This window comes from Cyanistes caeruleus, chromosome Z (genome assembly GCF_971803275.1).
Source record: "Cyanistes caeruleus chromosome Z, bCyaCae1.hap1.1, whole genome shotgun sequence".
NCBI lineage: Eukaryota > Metazoa > Chordata > Aves > Passeriformes > Paridae > Cyanistes > Cyanistes caeruleus.
The window spans coordinates 58,540,259-58,554,921 of record NC_141732.1 but is presented as its reverse complement, the minus strand read 5'-3'; the positions used below and the strand labels follow the sequence as shown (position 1 = coordinate 58,554,921).

General features: G+C 36.5%; 1 protein-coding gene across 1 annotated transcript in view; it reads left to right on the top strand.

Moving 5' to 3' along the window:
* The window catches only part of ARSB (arylsulfatase B), a 75,962-nt gene that overhangs the window by 26,860 nt on the left and 34,439 nt on the right, over positions 1 to 14,663 (top strand). Inside the window, exons 5-6 of the mRNA XM_023944528.2 lie at positions 4,331 to 4,574; positions 12,705 to 12,775. Coding sequence (XP_023800296.2) covers positions 4,331 to 4,574; positions 12,705 to 12,775 — 315 coding nt within the window. The remainder of the gene's footprint in view (positions 1 to 4,330; positions 4,575 to 12,704; positions 12,776 to 14,663) is intronic.

Genomic DNA, 14,663 nt, shown 5'->3' with positions numbered 1-14,663 from the left:
ATTTGCATTTGTTCTTCTTATGTTGAAAGGTTTTTATTAAGTATATTTTTTTAAATAGCCCTTTCTCTTCTTTATTTTTAATAAAAGAACCACAGTAGTGTGAAAGACAATCACCTGCATTTTAAGAATAGGTTATATTCTTTGATTTTCTGTGACTTACTTTTGAAAATATGTCCTATTTTCACCCAAATTGTTCTGGAATGGAGGTACTTTGCAACATATTTTTGTTGTTTCAACTTGTTCCCATCAAGGCTTGTGTTGATTCAGCTTTGATGAAAACTACCTTTTAAAGTAGCCAGGATACTTCCATTGCTCTCCTTTATTCTCTTGTTTTGTCATTTATCCAGCATATATGTGCTGTGCATTTTTTCATTTTTGATGGTGGCACTTGCTACAAATTCTGTTTCAGGTGATTCTTTAATTAGTGAGACTGTCTCTTCCCTGTATTTTCCTTTGTTGCCACAGATTTCACCCCCCTCCTTAAAATAATACCTAATAAAAGTGATTAATGCAGTGAGAAATAATGGTAGCTAAACATCTCTCAGAGCAAGCCAAGCCAAGCAAGGAATAAAGCTCTTTAAAACTGTGTGATGCTTTCATTCAAAAAAGCAAACAAAGCTTCATGAATTGGCTAGATAATGCTTATGCCAAGTGGCATAATTTCTAGATGCAGTCTTATTCTATCCTCTTTTGTCCTTTCTTTGGGGACAAGAGCTGCTTAGTTTTATGATTTTTTAATACCCCTAATATGTTGTGGGTACTGCTGTAGTCTAAATTATGTAGATGTAATTGCAAAAATTATTCTTACCGATAAGAAACATACGCCCTCTACATTTTCCACACTATTTCAGTGTTTTTAATGGAAAACATATTTGATGTTTGTCTCCAGCAAAGAGGTAATGAAATATCATGCCTGGAGGAGGCTTGTATTTTCACCTGAAGTAGCAAGGCTGAAATTTTAATACCAAGCAGTTTTACAAATCAGGGCCATGAGGTGAAGGTAGCTTGATTCCAAAAGCTTTGCTCTGGAAACTGTCTTCTGACATAAGATAGGATAAGTCATGGAGAGAAACAGTTACAAAAATGTATGATGGATAGTTCTGAAGATATTGTTTTGAAATGGATTTAGAATTGGATGTGAAGCCAGTATAGAACATGAAGGAACAATGATTCCACTTGTCTCACACCTAAGTGGATTTTAAGTGTGTGTTTTAAACTACTGTGAGTTTCCACATGGACTTTGGAATTTTTTCCATATTTGAGATACTTGGGGAAAAATAGCATAAGGAGTTAGTAAGGAAAACTAATTTGGGAGAAAATGAGAATGGTTGTGCTTTCACAGATGAAGGATCTGTCTAGCCATGCATCCCCTCACTGTGGCAATTCTTGGAGGCATATTTCTAGGAAACTTTTGTGAAAATCTGCAAATCTTCAGCAGTTGTGGCTGAAGAAAAGTCACCTCTTGTGACTGAGGTGATGTGTTTTCATATAGGAATTATGTATTTTTTTTCAACTTTAACTTCTTCAGTGGCTTTCTGAATCTGTGCAAGCTTTTAGCATAAATATATACATCCACAGCTCTCAATTTAGAGGGAATGTACCTGAACACACACATACACCACCAGTCCCCATCTTGTCTCTTGCTATCCAGACATATTCCTGGAGGTAAAACCAGGACCAAAGCAGCAGTGGCAGTCTTGAGTGGACTTTCTCTCAGGTCCATATTCCATGTTCAATCAGTGACTTCTTGTTTATTCCTTCTCTCCCTTTATTATTTAGTGGCTAATTTAATATTTTATTGGTACAGCTCCCATTAGGGTTTTTCATTCTTATGTAACCAACTCTTTTTTAACAAATTCTAAGTGTAACATTTATGACTGTGTGGAAGGTGTTGCTTACATACAAGCTGCTAGTGACACATCACTTACATTCTACCTACCTAGAAAGGAAACAAACCTTAATGATTAAAACAGAAACCATCCTTTTTCCCTCCTTTAACACTTAATTGATAACTCAGTCAAGAAATTATGCAGGAAGGACCACTTGAACATAAATTCCTGAGGAAGGAAAAAGTAATGTTCTAGAAATGTGACAATGAGAAGACAAATGAGGGGAATGAGCCTGGTTTCATATGTCAGATTTTTTTCATTTGCATATCAGATCAGCTATCAAAACATGATTTTTTCCCCCTTTCTTTTAAACTAGGTGTACTATGAATGAATGCTGATACAAGTTTTTTTATAATATATATTATCAGTATGTTAGATAGATTCCTTGTATCAGAGAAGTTAGTGTGCAGTGAGACTGGAAGAATGGGACTGTTTTTACAGAAAGCAAGGAAAAAGAAGTATCAAAGATATGACTGTAACCTGAGAAGTGCACATTTCTCTCTCACTATTCTACAGAAATACCAGCTACTTCAATAATTTCCTTGCTACTTTGTAGCTGATAATCAGGAATTAGAAAAACCCTCATGTGCTGCTATTAAACTGATATGGACAGTGAGCAGTCTGTTATACAAAGGTGTTATGTAACATATTTAAATTCTGATTCCTCTGTATGTCCAAAATGTGCTCTAATACAGTGTGGATAAGATGCCTTTTATTCTAAGGCCACCAAAGGTTAAAAACTACTGAAAACTGTGTCCCATGAGTATCTCTGACAGGAATTCCTGTTTACATTATGAGTAGAAGGAATTGTTGAAACTGATTGTCGTGGTTTCACATTTTTTTTATTTCTGTTGTAATCAGAAACTGCTTTATGTTCTCAGATCTCAGAGCTTAACATCTTTGTCTGAGAAATAATGGTAGCATTCTTGATTAATTTCTTTTTAATAAAAAATGCAGGGACATGGGCAACCCAACAGGAAGCTAGCTGGGCCACAGGACAGTTAACTCTTTTGAAATAATTCTATTTTTGCCAAGTGCTTTATTTAGCTTAGGCTTCTACCTTCCAAAGTCTTCACAGATATCCGTGGTTTATTCCTTTGTAGATCAGAAGTGGTCTCCTGTGTGCAATAGAAAGATGTGAGGGTTTACATTGATCCCTAATTAAACACAGAATCACAGAATAAGCTGAGTTGAAAAGGACTTGGAAGGGACCCACAGGGACCATTGAGTTCAACTCCTGGCTCTGCACAGGACCATCCCCCAGGATCACACCATGTGCCCAAGGATATGTCCAAATGCTTCTTGAACTCTTCTCAGCCAGAAAGATAATTTTCTTCTGGTTGCAGGGAAGTTCTTCTATAAGGTGTTGGACTTGTTGTTTTGATCTCAAATTCGTGTTTTTTAATCAGAAAATGCAATACAAACCTGTCAAATTACACTGAATATCAGTTCAGCAAATCAAATCAGTTTATTATTTGAAATAATTTTGACCTCATTAAAATAGGAAAATTATGCTTAACAGAATTTCTAGTGATGACTCTTCTGAGAACGTTACAGTAGGTTTGAACAAAAACAACTATATAACAATACTGAAAATAAATGCAAAGAATCGTTATTGTTAACTTCAAGGATCTGGATTTTATTCTAAGTGTGGAAGCTTGGTCAGAGAGAGTTAGAAAGAAAAGCATTCCATGAGCCATCTCTAATTCACATAGATACTTCTGTGGTGATTCAGATTTTCTGTAACCATCATATTGGTTATTCTCACCAAACAAAAAATTAAATATCTGGATCACATCAGTTACGTTAACTAGGTTAAATTAGTTTTATTAGAGCTGTCTTGTTCTATCTGAGGAGAAGAAAACTCTTCTAACCTAAGGTTAGACCCTTTGTCTAACCTTATATATCAGTATGGCTGCCTAAAAATCTGGAAAAAACCTTGCTTTTAAAACTCGGTGTGCAAGTATTGTCTTGAGACTGGAATAACAGGTTTCCATTTTAAAATACACTTCCATTTCAAGTGTATTATACTGCTTTGGAAACCAGTGTATTCCGATTGAGAGCAATTTTTCTTGTGATTTTTAATCAATTGAAACTAAATTTTTGAAGTCTTTGGTTCTGTAAGCTTTGGATACCTAATGATGTTTTGAATCATGGTCAGAAGCAGTTCTTAGCACAGTCTTTCTAAATTACTGTCTTTTAGTATGGTATAATTTCTGCCTAGTGGTAACTTTTCATTTGTGTAATTTGTAGGTGTTAAGATGTAACATATGTTTGTTACTGGGCCCTGAATGTTTGACATTATCTAAGAGCAATATGCAAATACTCGCATGACACACCAGTGTTGTGGAATATTTTTTCAAATGGATTAATAGGTGTTGTGGGGAGGATTGTTCTGCTTATTTCTTACCAAGGATTCTTTTTGTTTCTTTGTTTTTCAGATAATGGAGGACAAACTTTAGCAGGGGGGAATAACTGGCCACTGAGAGGGAGGAAATGGACCCTCTGGGAAGGAGGAGTGAGAGGTGTAGGCTTTGTTGCAAGTCCTTTGTTGAAACAAACAGGTGTAGAAAGTCATGAACTCATCCATATCTCTGACTGGCTGCCAACGCTGGTGCACCTTGCTGGAGGACATACCAATGGCACTAAGCCCTTGGATGGCTTTGATGTTTGGAACACTATCAGGTAACTTTCATGTGAAATCACCAAGACATCATTCTGGTATGAGAAGAATTTAATCAGCCCAGAAAACAAAACTGAAGTGGGGAGGGAAATATTACCTGTTCCTTTCCCATAAAAAAGGGAAAGTATAAATGCATTTAATTGTGCTGTCTATGAGAGAATTATTCAGGCTGCAAATTAATCCTGCTTACAGATGCAAAGCTTCCATACAGCTTTAACCTGGTATTTTGAATTTTTCAGTATGAACACTACAGCTCACAAATATGGTATACTTCTTCAAGAGCATTATGTGATCCCGAAGTATGTTAACTGAGTTTGCACAGCATGGAGTATAAGTTTTAAATTTTATGAACCAAACCCTGTTCTCTACAGAGCTCAGTCAGGTGTCTCTGCCATATGCATCTGGAATTGGACATGTGGGAAATCTGTGCAGACATTAAACTCACTAAATATGGATTCCACTTTGATGGTTTGTTAGCTCGGTGCAGGACTCGTTGGGCTGGCTTACAGTGTAACCACTTGCACAGACCCCTGTCATGCTGTCCAGTGTCTCAAAAAGCCATTGAGATTGAGTACAAAAGTACACCTGACCTGGTTCCTGAAGGTCATGATGTTGTGACTGATTCAAGCAAGCTGAAATACTTAAAAGCACAATGCAGGCATGTTTAGATGACTGGGAAAAAGAGGCAGCATAGCTCCAGCTGGGTTATTTCAATGTTTGTTTATTCCACTAAAAAAGATTACAAAGTCCTTAAAACCTACGTTTCTACAGAATTTGAAAGTTCTGTGACCAACCTTTGGTTTTTCAAAAATTGTGTTGGTTTAAATTCCTATGTTTCTTCCTTTTATGTGCTGTGTGTAATGTATTCATTGATATGGCTAAATGCAGTTGTCTGCACTCGAAGAAGTTATATGTATTTTAGTAGTTCTTTGAATATATTTTTAATTCACATAAGAATAATTTAGGATGGAAAGTTTAATACTGCCAAAGCAGAATAAAAGGACTAACAATTCTACTTCCTACATGCTATTCAGTTGAGGAGTAGTGTTCTGTTTCTTTTGGTAGCCTTTGTCCTGTATTTACAGCAGGTAGACTATACCATATTATCTCTGTTTTCACCCTTTGTCCCCTTCCTTTTTTTGTGTGTATCCTAGACTGTGAATTGCAGGAGTTAAAAGCAATTCCTATACAAGCATGAGCTGCCTGAGTTAGGGACTGAGATGACAAATAGAGAGTTAGAGTAGGTAAATGCTAACCCATATACCCCTCCATGGATCCATCTGTATGGATCTTGGAGTGAAAAACAAAAAGCAAAACCAAACCCAACCCGCTACACCTCCCTGGAATTAAACCCTATATCTTGAGTTCCGAATTGTTTTGTCTATACCTGTAGCATTACCTGTTTGAAGCTGGTAAGCTTCAAGTAGTGCTGCCTGTGTTTCTGAAGAGCTAAGGAGTGTTTTCTGTAGTAGCTGGAGTTTGCAGGAAGCTTATGGCCTTGTGCCCACGTGTACTGTATGGCTCTCTTCCAAGTGGAAGAAGATAACGATATGTGCAATTGAGGCCAGGGATCGTTAACTGCCAGGAAGGAATGGAGACTCCCATCCAGCCAGAAAAAGTAAAATGTTGTACTTGTCAGTGTTCCTGTGGGGAAACTTAGCATCGGCAGGATCCTGCGTGCACCTAAACCATAGACTTCTCTTCCAGCTACCATTACAATTCCAGCCTACTTCAGGTTCAGTTTCAACCATGTGTTTTTGCAATGGATTGATCTTCTCCGATCCGGTTACTTCGGCAGGAGAGCTGTTGGGAAGGATAGGTACAGCTGTGCCAGCACACTGCTGACATTTGCATTTCTGTCTTTGTAAAGGGAAGGAGTGCAATGTTTACTGGGACTGCCAGGGAACAGGTGACTAGCAGTGTTGTTGGGAGTGTCAAAGAGAGGGCCTTAGTCTGGACAGGTAGTAAGTCAGGTTTTCTGTTAGGCTATTCCTTGGTTGACCTTGCAGCCAAAATGTCAAATTTCACATGATTTTCCCATGTAATCAGGATAAATGAGTGTATTAAATTTCATGAACATAATTCAAAAGGTCACTTGAATATTGGATAGCAAACAATGAAGGCATAGTGCCCTTTTAGTGCTATCTGATGAAAAGTTCAAATCTATTGTTTTTCTGGGACCAAATGGCTCATAGTGAGTGAAATTATAACTCTAATTCATTTTAAAAAAATAAAAATTAATTACTGTGTTGCATCTATTTTTCTTCCAGTACAGTCTGATGTAAATAGATGCATAAGCTCCTTGTGATTTTTTTGTTTTGGGGGGGACATGTTACTCCTGAGCCTGCCAGTTCATATGTGTGTAATCAAAAGGAAAAAGATCATAAATTTGGAACCTTGATTTAGATATTCAAAAGAATATATGGGATGGTGCAGATACTCTCAGAAGTCAAAAAAATATTGAATCTATGTCAGTGATACCTGTCTATTAATGATCAGTATTTAAAAGATTGGATCTTAATATGATATGTATGTAATAATATATACTATAATAATTTAATACAATAATTTATAATAAATAATATAATACTGAAAATAACTATGTATAAATGTAATATACTGTAGAAATATGAATATATATATACAACACACAGAAATTCAACATAAATTTTTAAATGCGGGGTTCCAGCATTTAAATTCCATAAATTCTAGACCAAAATGAACATTCTGTCATTACTTTAAATGACTTATAGTCCAAATTATGATTCACATTAAAATGACACCAATTAATATTAAGTTCTTGTAGTACAAAGAAGTACTGAGAGTCACATATATAGCCAAGTGTTCCTTTCATACCTTGTCTACTTAATTCTGGCTTGAAGAACCAGAAGACATTTAACAGTTAGGAGGCAATAGCAGAAAATAGCAGGAAAAGATGATATTCAGGAGCATCTTGCAGACAAAAATGCCTTCTTTCTTTCATTCATTTTGGTTAGTTATACTTTAAGTTTCACTCATGCAATGCATGAAAATGAGGAAGCACAGTGTGTTCTCACTGTTTGAACTCTTAGGCAAAATTTTGCATGGTACTTAAAAGTTTGGCAGGGATTTAAACTCAAAAGCTTTTCTGCTCTTTCCAAATCCATCTGCTGACCCATTAGTGTTTCAACACTGTATCAATGAAAGACTTAACACAAGAGAAATGTGATTTTATTTTAAATGGAAACTGAAATAGAGCAGGTTTTGCTTACACTCTTATAGCTTACTCAGACTCTGGCAGTCTTACTCACCAGGAGGTGTGTGTGTCCAGGAAGTCTGCCCAGGATGACAGATTTCAAGCCATCCACCTGGCATCCTCACACCATGATGTGTGTAAGCACATAATGGGCCCAGCATCTGTTGCTGTGGTGCAGAGGTCCAGGGATGCCTGGTGTGAAGTCCTTCAAGCTTCTTCTGTGTTCTTCCTAGGTTGGTAACTTAGGTGTGCAGGTTCTAGTTGTGCCTGTTTGTGACCTTTTGATGCTGCATCTGTGTCCTGCATCAGCTCTGTGAGTCACCAAGGGCCATCCTGTTTTGTCTCCAGATGTCCCTGTCCTGTGGAATTTACCTCAATGTCCTGGGGCTTTTCTGACATGCTAGTCTGGATTAGTTGGCTGTTACAAGAGCCTTTTCCCTGCTCTTGTGCTCATGACATCTTCACATGCAGATTTTAGCAGTCTTTCTCCATCCATACCAATCTTGGACTGTTTTTATGTGCAATATTATGTTGCTGCATACAAGTAAACCAGCACTACATAATTTTAATTTTACTCTGAGTAACTTTGGAATGAAATTTAACTTCCTCTTTGATGTCTTTAGCTTCTTTTTGAAAACAACAGCATAGTATCACTGTGTCAACCCATTTTTTGATAACTATCAGATGTTTCCAGTCTCAGGTATCAACATTTATAAAGGTTCATAAATAAATAATAAATCATAGTAGATTTCCCTTTTCTCTTGCCTTAAATTATTATGTATAAGACTATAACATAGTTCAAAATAAATGTACATATTAAAAATTATTTCTGAAAATACGGTGATAATATCACTGATATATTTTACAAAAATAGTTGAGAATAGCAAGAACAAAAATAAAATGCAACCAGTCATGGAGTCTAAATTGTACTGCATATTTCCAAGTAAGTATCGCAAGAGGCATTTTTAAGAAACATCTGTTCTCCAGATGCTTACTACTCTATTGAAATAAAGACACTTGGAAAAATGATTTTTCTTTGGTTGATACATTTTTTTTGATACATCTTGATTTTCAGCACAGAATATCTAGTGTCTGTGCTCAGAGAATGTATTTTATTTTGCATTAACAGAAGAATGTAATGGTAGACCACGTGAAGCAGTATGATGGGCTCTGAGATTCAGGGTAAAGTACAGTACAAATAACTATTATTTTGTCAAAGCTTATTATTAAGCAAAGAGTTTAGAGTTTTACTTATATATTTTGTAGGGCAAGTTTCATTTTTATATTTTTATGATCTTGAAAAATCATAACTGATTAGCTGTAGCAAATGAAGTAAGATCAACTTGAATTCTTCTGTAATGAATGGACATTTGTTTTAGAAATCAAGCACCTGTTTAAAAAACATTTCATGGTTGTGATATAAATTAACACAGAAGAAAGAGCAATCTAAAGCTGAGAGTGTGTTTATTTCCAGCATGTCTGAAATGCAATCATTTTAGGAAAACATTAAAAATAAGACACAGAGAAATATGACAAGGTTATAAAGGCTCAGATTTTGCTCAGTTATGCTGAGAATGTTTTTGTGCAAGACAAACATACACTGAAAAACCTTGGATTCCTTTCCAAGGACACCTTCTGGCTGTTTAACAACAACAAAAGGGGAAGATTGTATGTAGATCTTTGTTTGTGCTCACTAAGGAATGATAGGGCTTTCCGTATGTTTTAAGAACTTTGCAAATCAGAAGAACGAACTAGCTGATTCTCATACCAACTCTGAAGTTAGGCCACATGCTTTCATTAAGCTGTTCTTACACAGAGAACTGTTTCTAAAAACAGCAGCTTTTAACTGCTTAATTAAATAACTAAGACATATCTTAATTATTCTGCCATCCGACAGGGTAGAATAATAAGCAGACAATATAAAAAGTTTCTTATATTTAGGAGGAGGAATGACGTATTAGGACATTGAAGTCTAAAAATAAATATTCTAAAATTAGAGCGTTGTAAGATATGGCTGCACAGGCAGTTGCTAAAATACAAAGGGAGGTTTCCCTAGAGAATATTACTGCTTTGTTATTGTAGCTCTCCTGGCTAGGCTATATTCCTGATGCAAAACACCCTTGCAGAACATCTGCCAATCTGAAGTTGAACTACAAGGTGAATCACAGTTGAACTCTGTGAAGTTTTGTAAATGGGAAGGAGGGAAGAGTTAAGGCACTTCCAGGGAAATGGATCTCTGTTACAGGCATAAATTTCTTATCTGTTGTTGTCAGAATGTTGTTTCTGTTTTCCTCATGTCTTTTGCTATGAGGTAGATGATTTTTTCAACATACAATGCCAAATTATTTGGCTATTGTTTTATGATATATGCTGGTTATGAGCATCCATGCTCTGTACAACAAGAATTGCTGGACTAACACTCAAATTGAAAAACAGTGTTGTAGCATGTAATAGCTCTATGGAGCTTAATGCAGTGATGCCGTAGGGATCAGGGAACATATCTCATGATTACATGTAAATCACATCCAAGGTAGTAACAATGTTGTTCTATCCCAGAACAAAAATGGATTCAATAATAATGGCAACTTCTGCATTACATTAATGGAAGTATAAACTTTATTTTTTGCGTTCTATCAGCTGTAATGCAAATAGCCATGTTTAGTATATAATATCCACTGTCCACGTTAAAATTTGTAAAGCGACTTACCTCAGTCTGCGTGAACACTATGAATACACTTGGTATACACGGTATAGTCATAGACTCACGTGGAATCCTAGAATAGGCTGGTTGAAAGGGACCTTTAAAGGTCATCTAGGCCAACCTCTGTGCCTTAGACAGGGACATCTTCAACTAGATCAGGTTGCTCTAAGCCCTGTTCACTTGACCTTGAATGTTTCCAGGGATGGATTGTCTACTATCTCTCTGGGCAACCTTTACTAGTGTTTCACCACCCTCATCATAAAATTTCTTTCTTAATATCCAATCTAAATCAAGTGCCCGTCAGTGTAAAACTGTCACTGCTTGTCCTGCCACAACAGGCCCTACTAAAAAGTCTGTCCCTGTCTTTCTTGAAGGCCCCCATTAAGTACTGAAGGGTTGCTATGAGGGCTGCCCAGATCCTTTTCTTCTCCAGACTGAACAAACCAAAACAGCCTGTCCAGAAAGAGAGGTGCTCCAGTCCTGTGATCATCTTGGTGTCCTCCTCTAGGCTCATTCTAGCAGGTTCATGTCCTTCCTGTGCAGGGACCCCAGAGCTGAGGCAGCCCTGCAGGTGGGGTCTCAGCAGAGCAGAGCAGAGGGGCAGAATCCCCTCCCTGGCCCTGCTGGTCCCTCAGCCCTGTGTGAGTACTGAGTAGCAATGTATGAATATTGAATCTATAAAGATGAGAAGTAAATACGAATAGATTACTTAATTCTTCTGTATTTGACTACTGGACTACTTAGCATATCTCTGGTGGTTTCTTTGTTTTAAAATATTCTGAAAAATGTAGATTCAGCACAGAAATTTAAATAAAATCGTCCCAGGCAGTTATTGCAGAGTCAATCACAGGCTATAAATTTGAATCCTAGTTTGACTTTTGCTGAATGGTTCTGTTACCTATGAAGAGATGGTGAAAGGCACACTTGAACACAGCTGTCAATGGAGCACATAGAGACAGAGTTTATTAAATTTAAGATAAAATTTGTTTAAATAAGGCCTAACATTCTTTAATTAAGAATGTGGCTACTATAGACAATGGAGGTGGGGTGGCAATTAACCTTTCACCCACATTTTGGGAAAAACATTTTCTATACATTGAATTACTAACACTGTAGCTTAATTAATGTAATTCCTCTGTATTAAATACAATACTATATTCCCTGAACACATTTAATCTTTTAGTTCTTCTTGTTAGTTTTGGACTCACTCAAAATATAGAATTTTGAGTAAATAAACCAGAAATGGTTTTAGAAAAGTAATAGAAAAATATTATTTTAATTGTTTGTTTCTGAAAATTTTGAATTACAAGTAAATAGTTTAATGGTATTATATTTAATATATTACAATAACTGTATTTTTTTCTGTCTCCACTGAGATTTATATTCTTAATGTCAAAAAGCTTAGGGAACCTGGTTGAATTTTTGTATCTTAACTTAAGCTCCTTAATGAAAGAAAAAACAATTTGAATTATCTGGAAATTTCTGAAAGGATGTATTTAGGGTCACTGTTAAATAATAAATTCTTGTGTCTTCATGCAGCCAAGGTTCTTTCTAATTATGTCTTCCTACTCACGTTGCCCTTTATAAAGAGTAAATTTCATTCCCTTAGTTTTTTAGGTCTGGGATTTACTTAGCTAAGAAAATTTATGGATAAGTTCAGAGGCTCATTGCCCTCCATCTCTATGTGCTGAATGGCTAGAAAAAGAGAGATTATTTTCTTTTTTTACACAACAAGATTCTTAGTAAATCTAAATAATCCTTGTGACTTCAATTAGAAATCAACATTGGGTTTTTTTTGTGGGATAGCAATGCCTGTGGTGTTTTTTGAGGCATCCAGCCGTAACGCTCCCAGCCCTTGTTCAGGTATGTAGAGAGCAGAGCAAGAGTTATATCAGCTTATGCTGTGAAATTTGACTCTTAAAATTGATTGTTGTAAAACTCTGCTTAGGTAGGGCCAATTCTATACTCTGTAAACTTATGAATAATCTAAATAAACACCAGTAAAGTTAGGGAAAACTTGTAGAGGCAAAAGTTGTTTCTTCTCAGCCAGAAAGGAGCATTCCAATTAAAGTTGATAGTAATTAATTTAAAGTTATGAGCTCACTCTCTATTAAGATGACAAAAAGTCTTAAAATAAAAGATGCAGAATCATAATGAGCTAAGGTAATTTACATTTCCTTTTGAAATCTCTCTTAGTGAAGGAAGACCTTCTCCCAGAGTGGAACTGCTGCATAACATAGACCCCATGTTTGTGGATGACTCCCCATGTGAGTATGCTCAAGATTTATTGAATGTACAGTTTACCTTCTGAACACTTCTTGTCTTCCTTAAGTGAAGTATTTTCTTCCAGGTGAAACAAAATACAGTAGGATGCCTTTTGCTTTTAAGTAAATATCTTTAAAATACAGAAACATCATCCCCTGGATGGTATAAGTACTTCAGTGTGATTGACATGGGCTTCCTATTTCAGAGAGCTCTAAAACACTGCTGAGTAATGAATAAAGTTCTTTGGGACATGGAAATTTTGAGGAGCAGCTGTGTGCCTGAGGTGCACAGTGAGGCACACTGCCAAAAACCCTTTCCAAAACCTCGCTCCAGATTTCCAAATGAACTGCTTGCCCTAATGCATCTTGATACAGCTGTATAATATGACCTTGCAAATGGAAAGCTTGAGTTTGTGAGGAGCTGAGAAGTTCTAAGCCGTGTGATTGCTTTTGTTCTATAATCATGTGGGTTGGATCCTTAATGCCACAATCACATGAATTGGAGCTGAAGTTTGCTAATTGTATAGCTCTTTTTAAGCACCATCTGTTTTATGATTCAACATTACTAGTTTGCTAAGGACTACAAGCTTTTCAGGCAGACATTTTTTTCATACAGAACATTGGAACAGGTCCCTTCCAGTGTTTTTATAGCATTTCTGTATTTCATTATATAAAGAAGTAAATCCAAGCAGAGTAAAGGTAGTGCAATGGAGACAGTGATCTGTTCCCTGCAAGACAAATACACTTTGTGCTGCAATAACTGGATGGAAGTGGGTAAGGTGGCCTTTTGCAATGCACATCTGTTTCTGTGATGCTTTTCTGAGAAGCAGCAACATTATGCCTGTCTAATGCTGACTTGGAAGCACTGCCTGCAGATAATTCCTACATACAGATTGAATTAAGGTGTAGCTACTCCAATTTCCCTTCAGAAAACACTCAGTGAGTCACAGCATTCCTGTACAATGTTATGCACTGGTGAGGTATTCTCAGGCATGCTGCAGAGCCCGTCTTTTCCTTCTGGGAATGGGTCTGTGATTGAGGTGTTTAAATAGACAAATTCCTGGAGCAAGCAGAAGGGGGAAAAGCTAAGGAGGTTTTCAGGAACCTGAGCTCTTAGGAAATATGGCCCCAAACTGCTTCCATGATGCCATGCTCTGATGATCGTTCACTGTTTGCTACGTATGTCATGTCCTTAGTTGTGTGCATTGCATGAAATGTGGGCAAGAAGTGGGGCTGGCAGTCAGAAGCTGTAGTAGGTGCAACTCTTATGCTCTTATGCACCAGATGTGGTTTTTAAGAATCATGAACAAAGGAAGTTAAATGCATGCCTGTAAATTTGCAATGTTTTTATGTGCCTTTCAAAACTGCAGTAATTACAAACAAAAACTGAACTCTTCACCAACACATTCTTATGCACCATATAGAGTTTGCCTATCTCTTCTCAGCAAAGGCCTATTCTTTTGGCAGATTACTTTGTGCTGCCTAGTGAAATTATGCTTTGTCATATAAAGTTTAAATTTTCTATTTAGCTGCCTGAGTTATTAGGAGTAATTGTATATGTATGTAAGTTAGCTGATTTTTACTTACTGTTTTTCATTTATTGAAACTGAGTAAATGTTTAGAATTAATATCTAATTAGAAAAATTATGCTGGCATCTTTATTATGGATAGATTAGTGAGACACGAAACTTCCAATACACAGGCACTTCCAGATTTTCAGCAGTCATGGTTCTCTTCATGTTTTGTTGGTTTTCTTTTAGTTTTTTTAACAAAAAGCATACTCTCCATGCACTCTTCGTGTCACCAAGACGATAAACTGTGTCACACTGGAATCTTGCTCTATCCTTGACTGCTTATTGTTCCTGTGTCCTAACTGTCTTGACATCAAAAT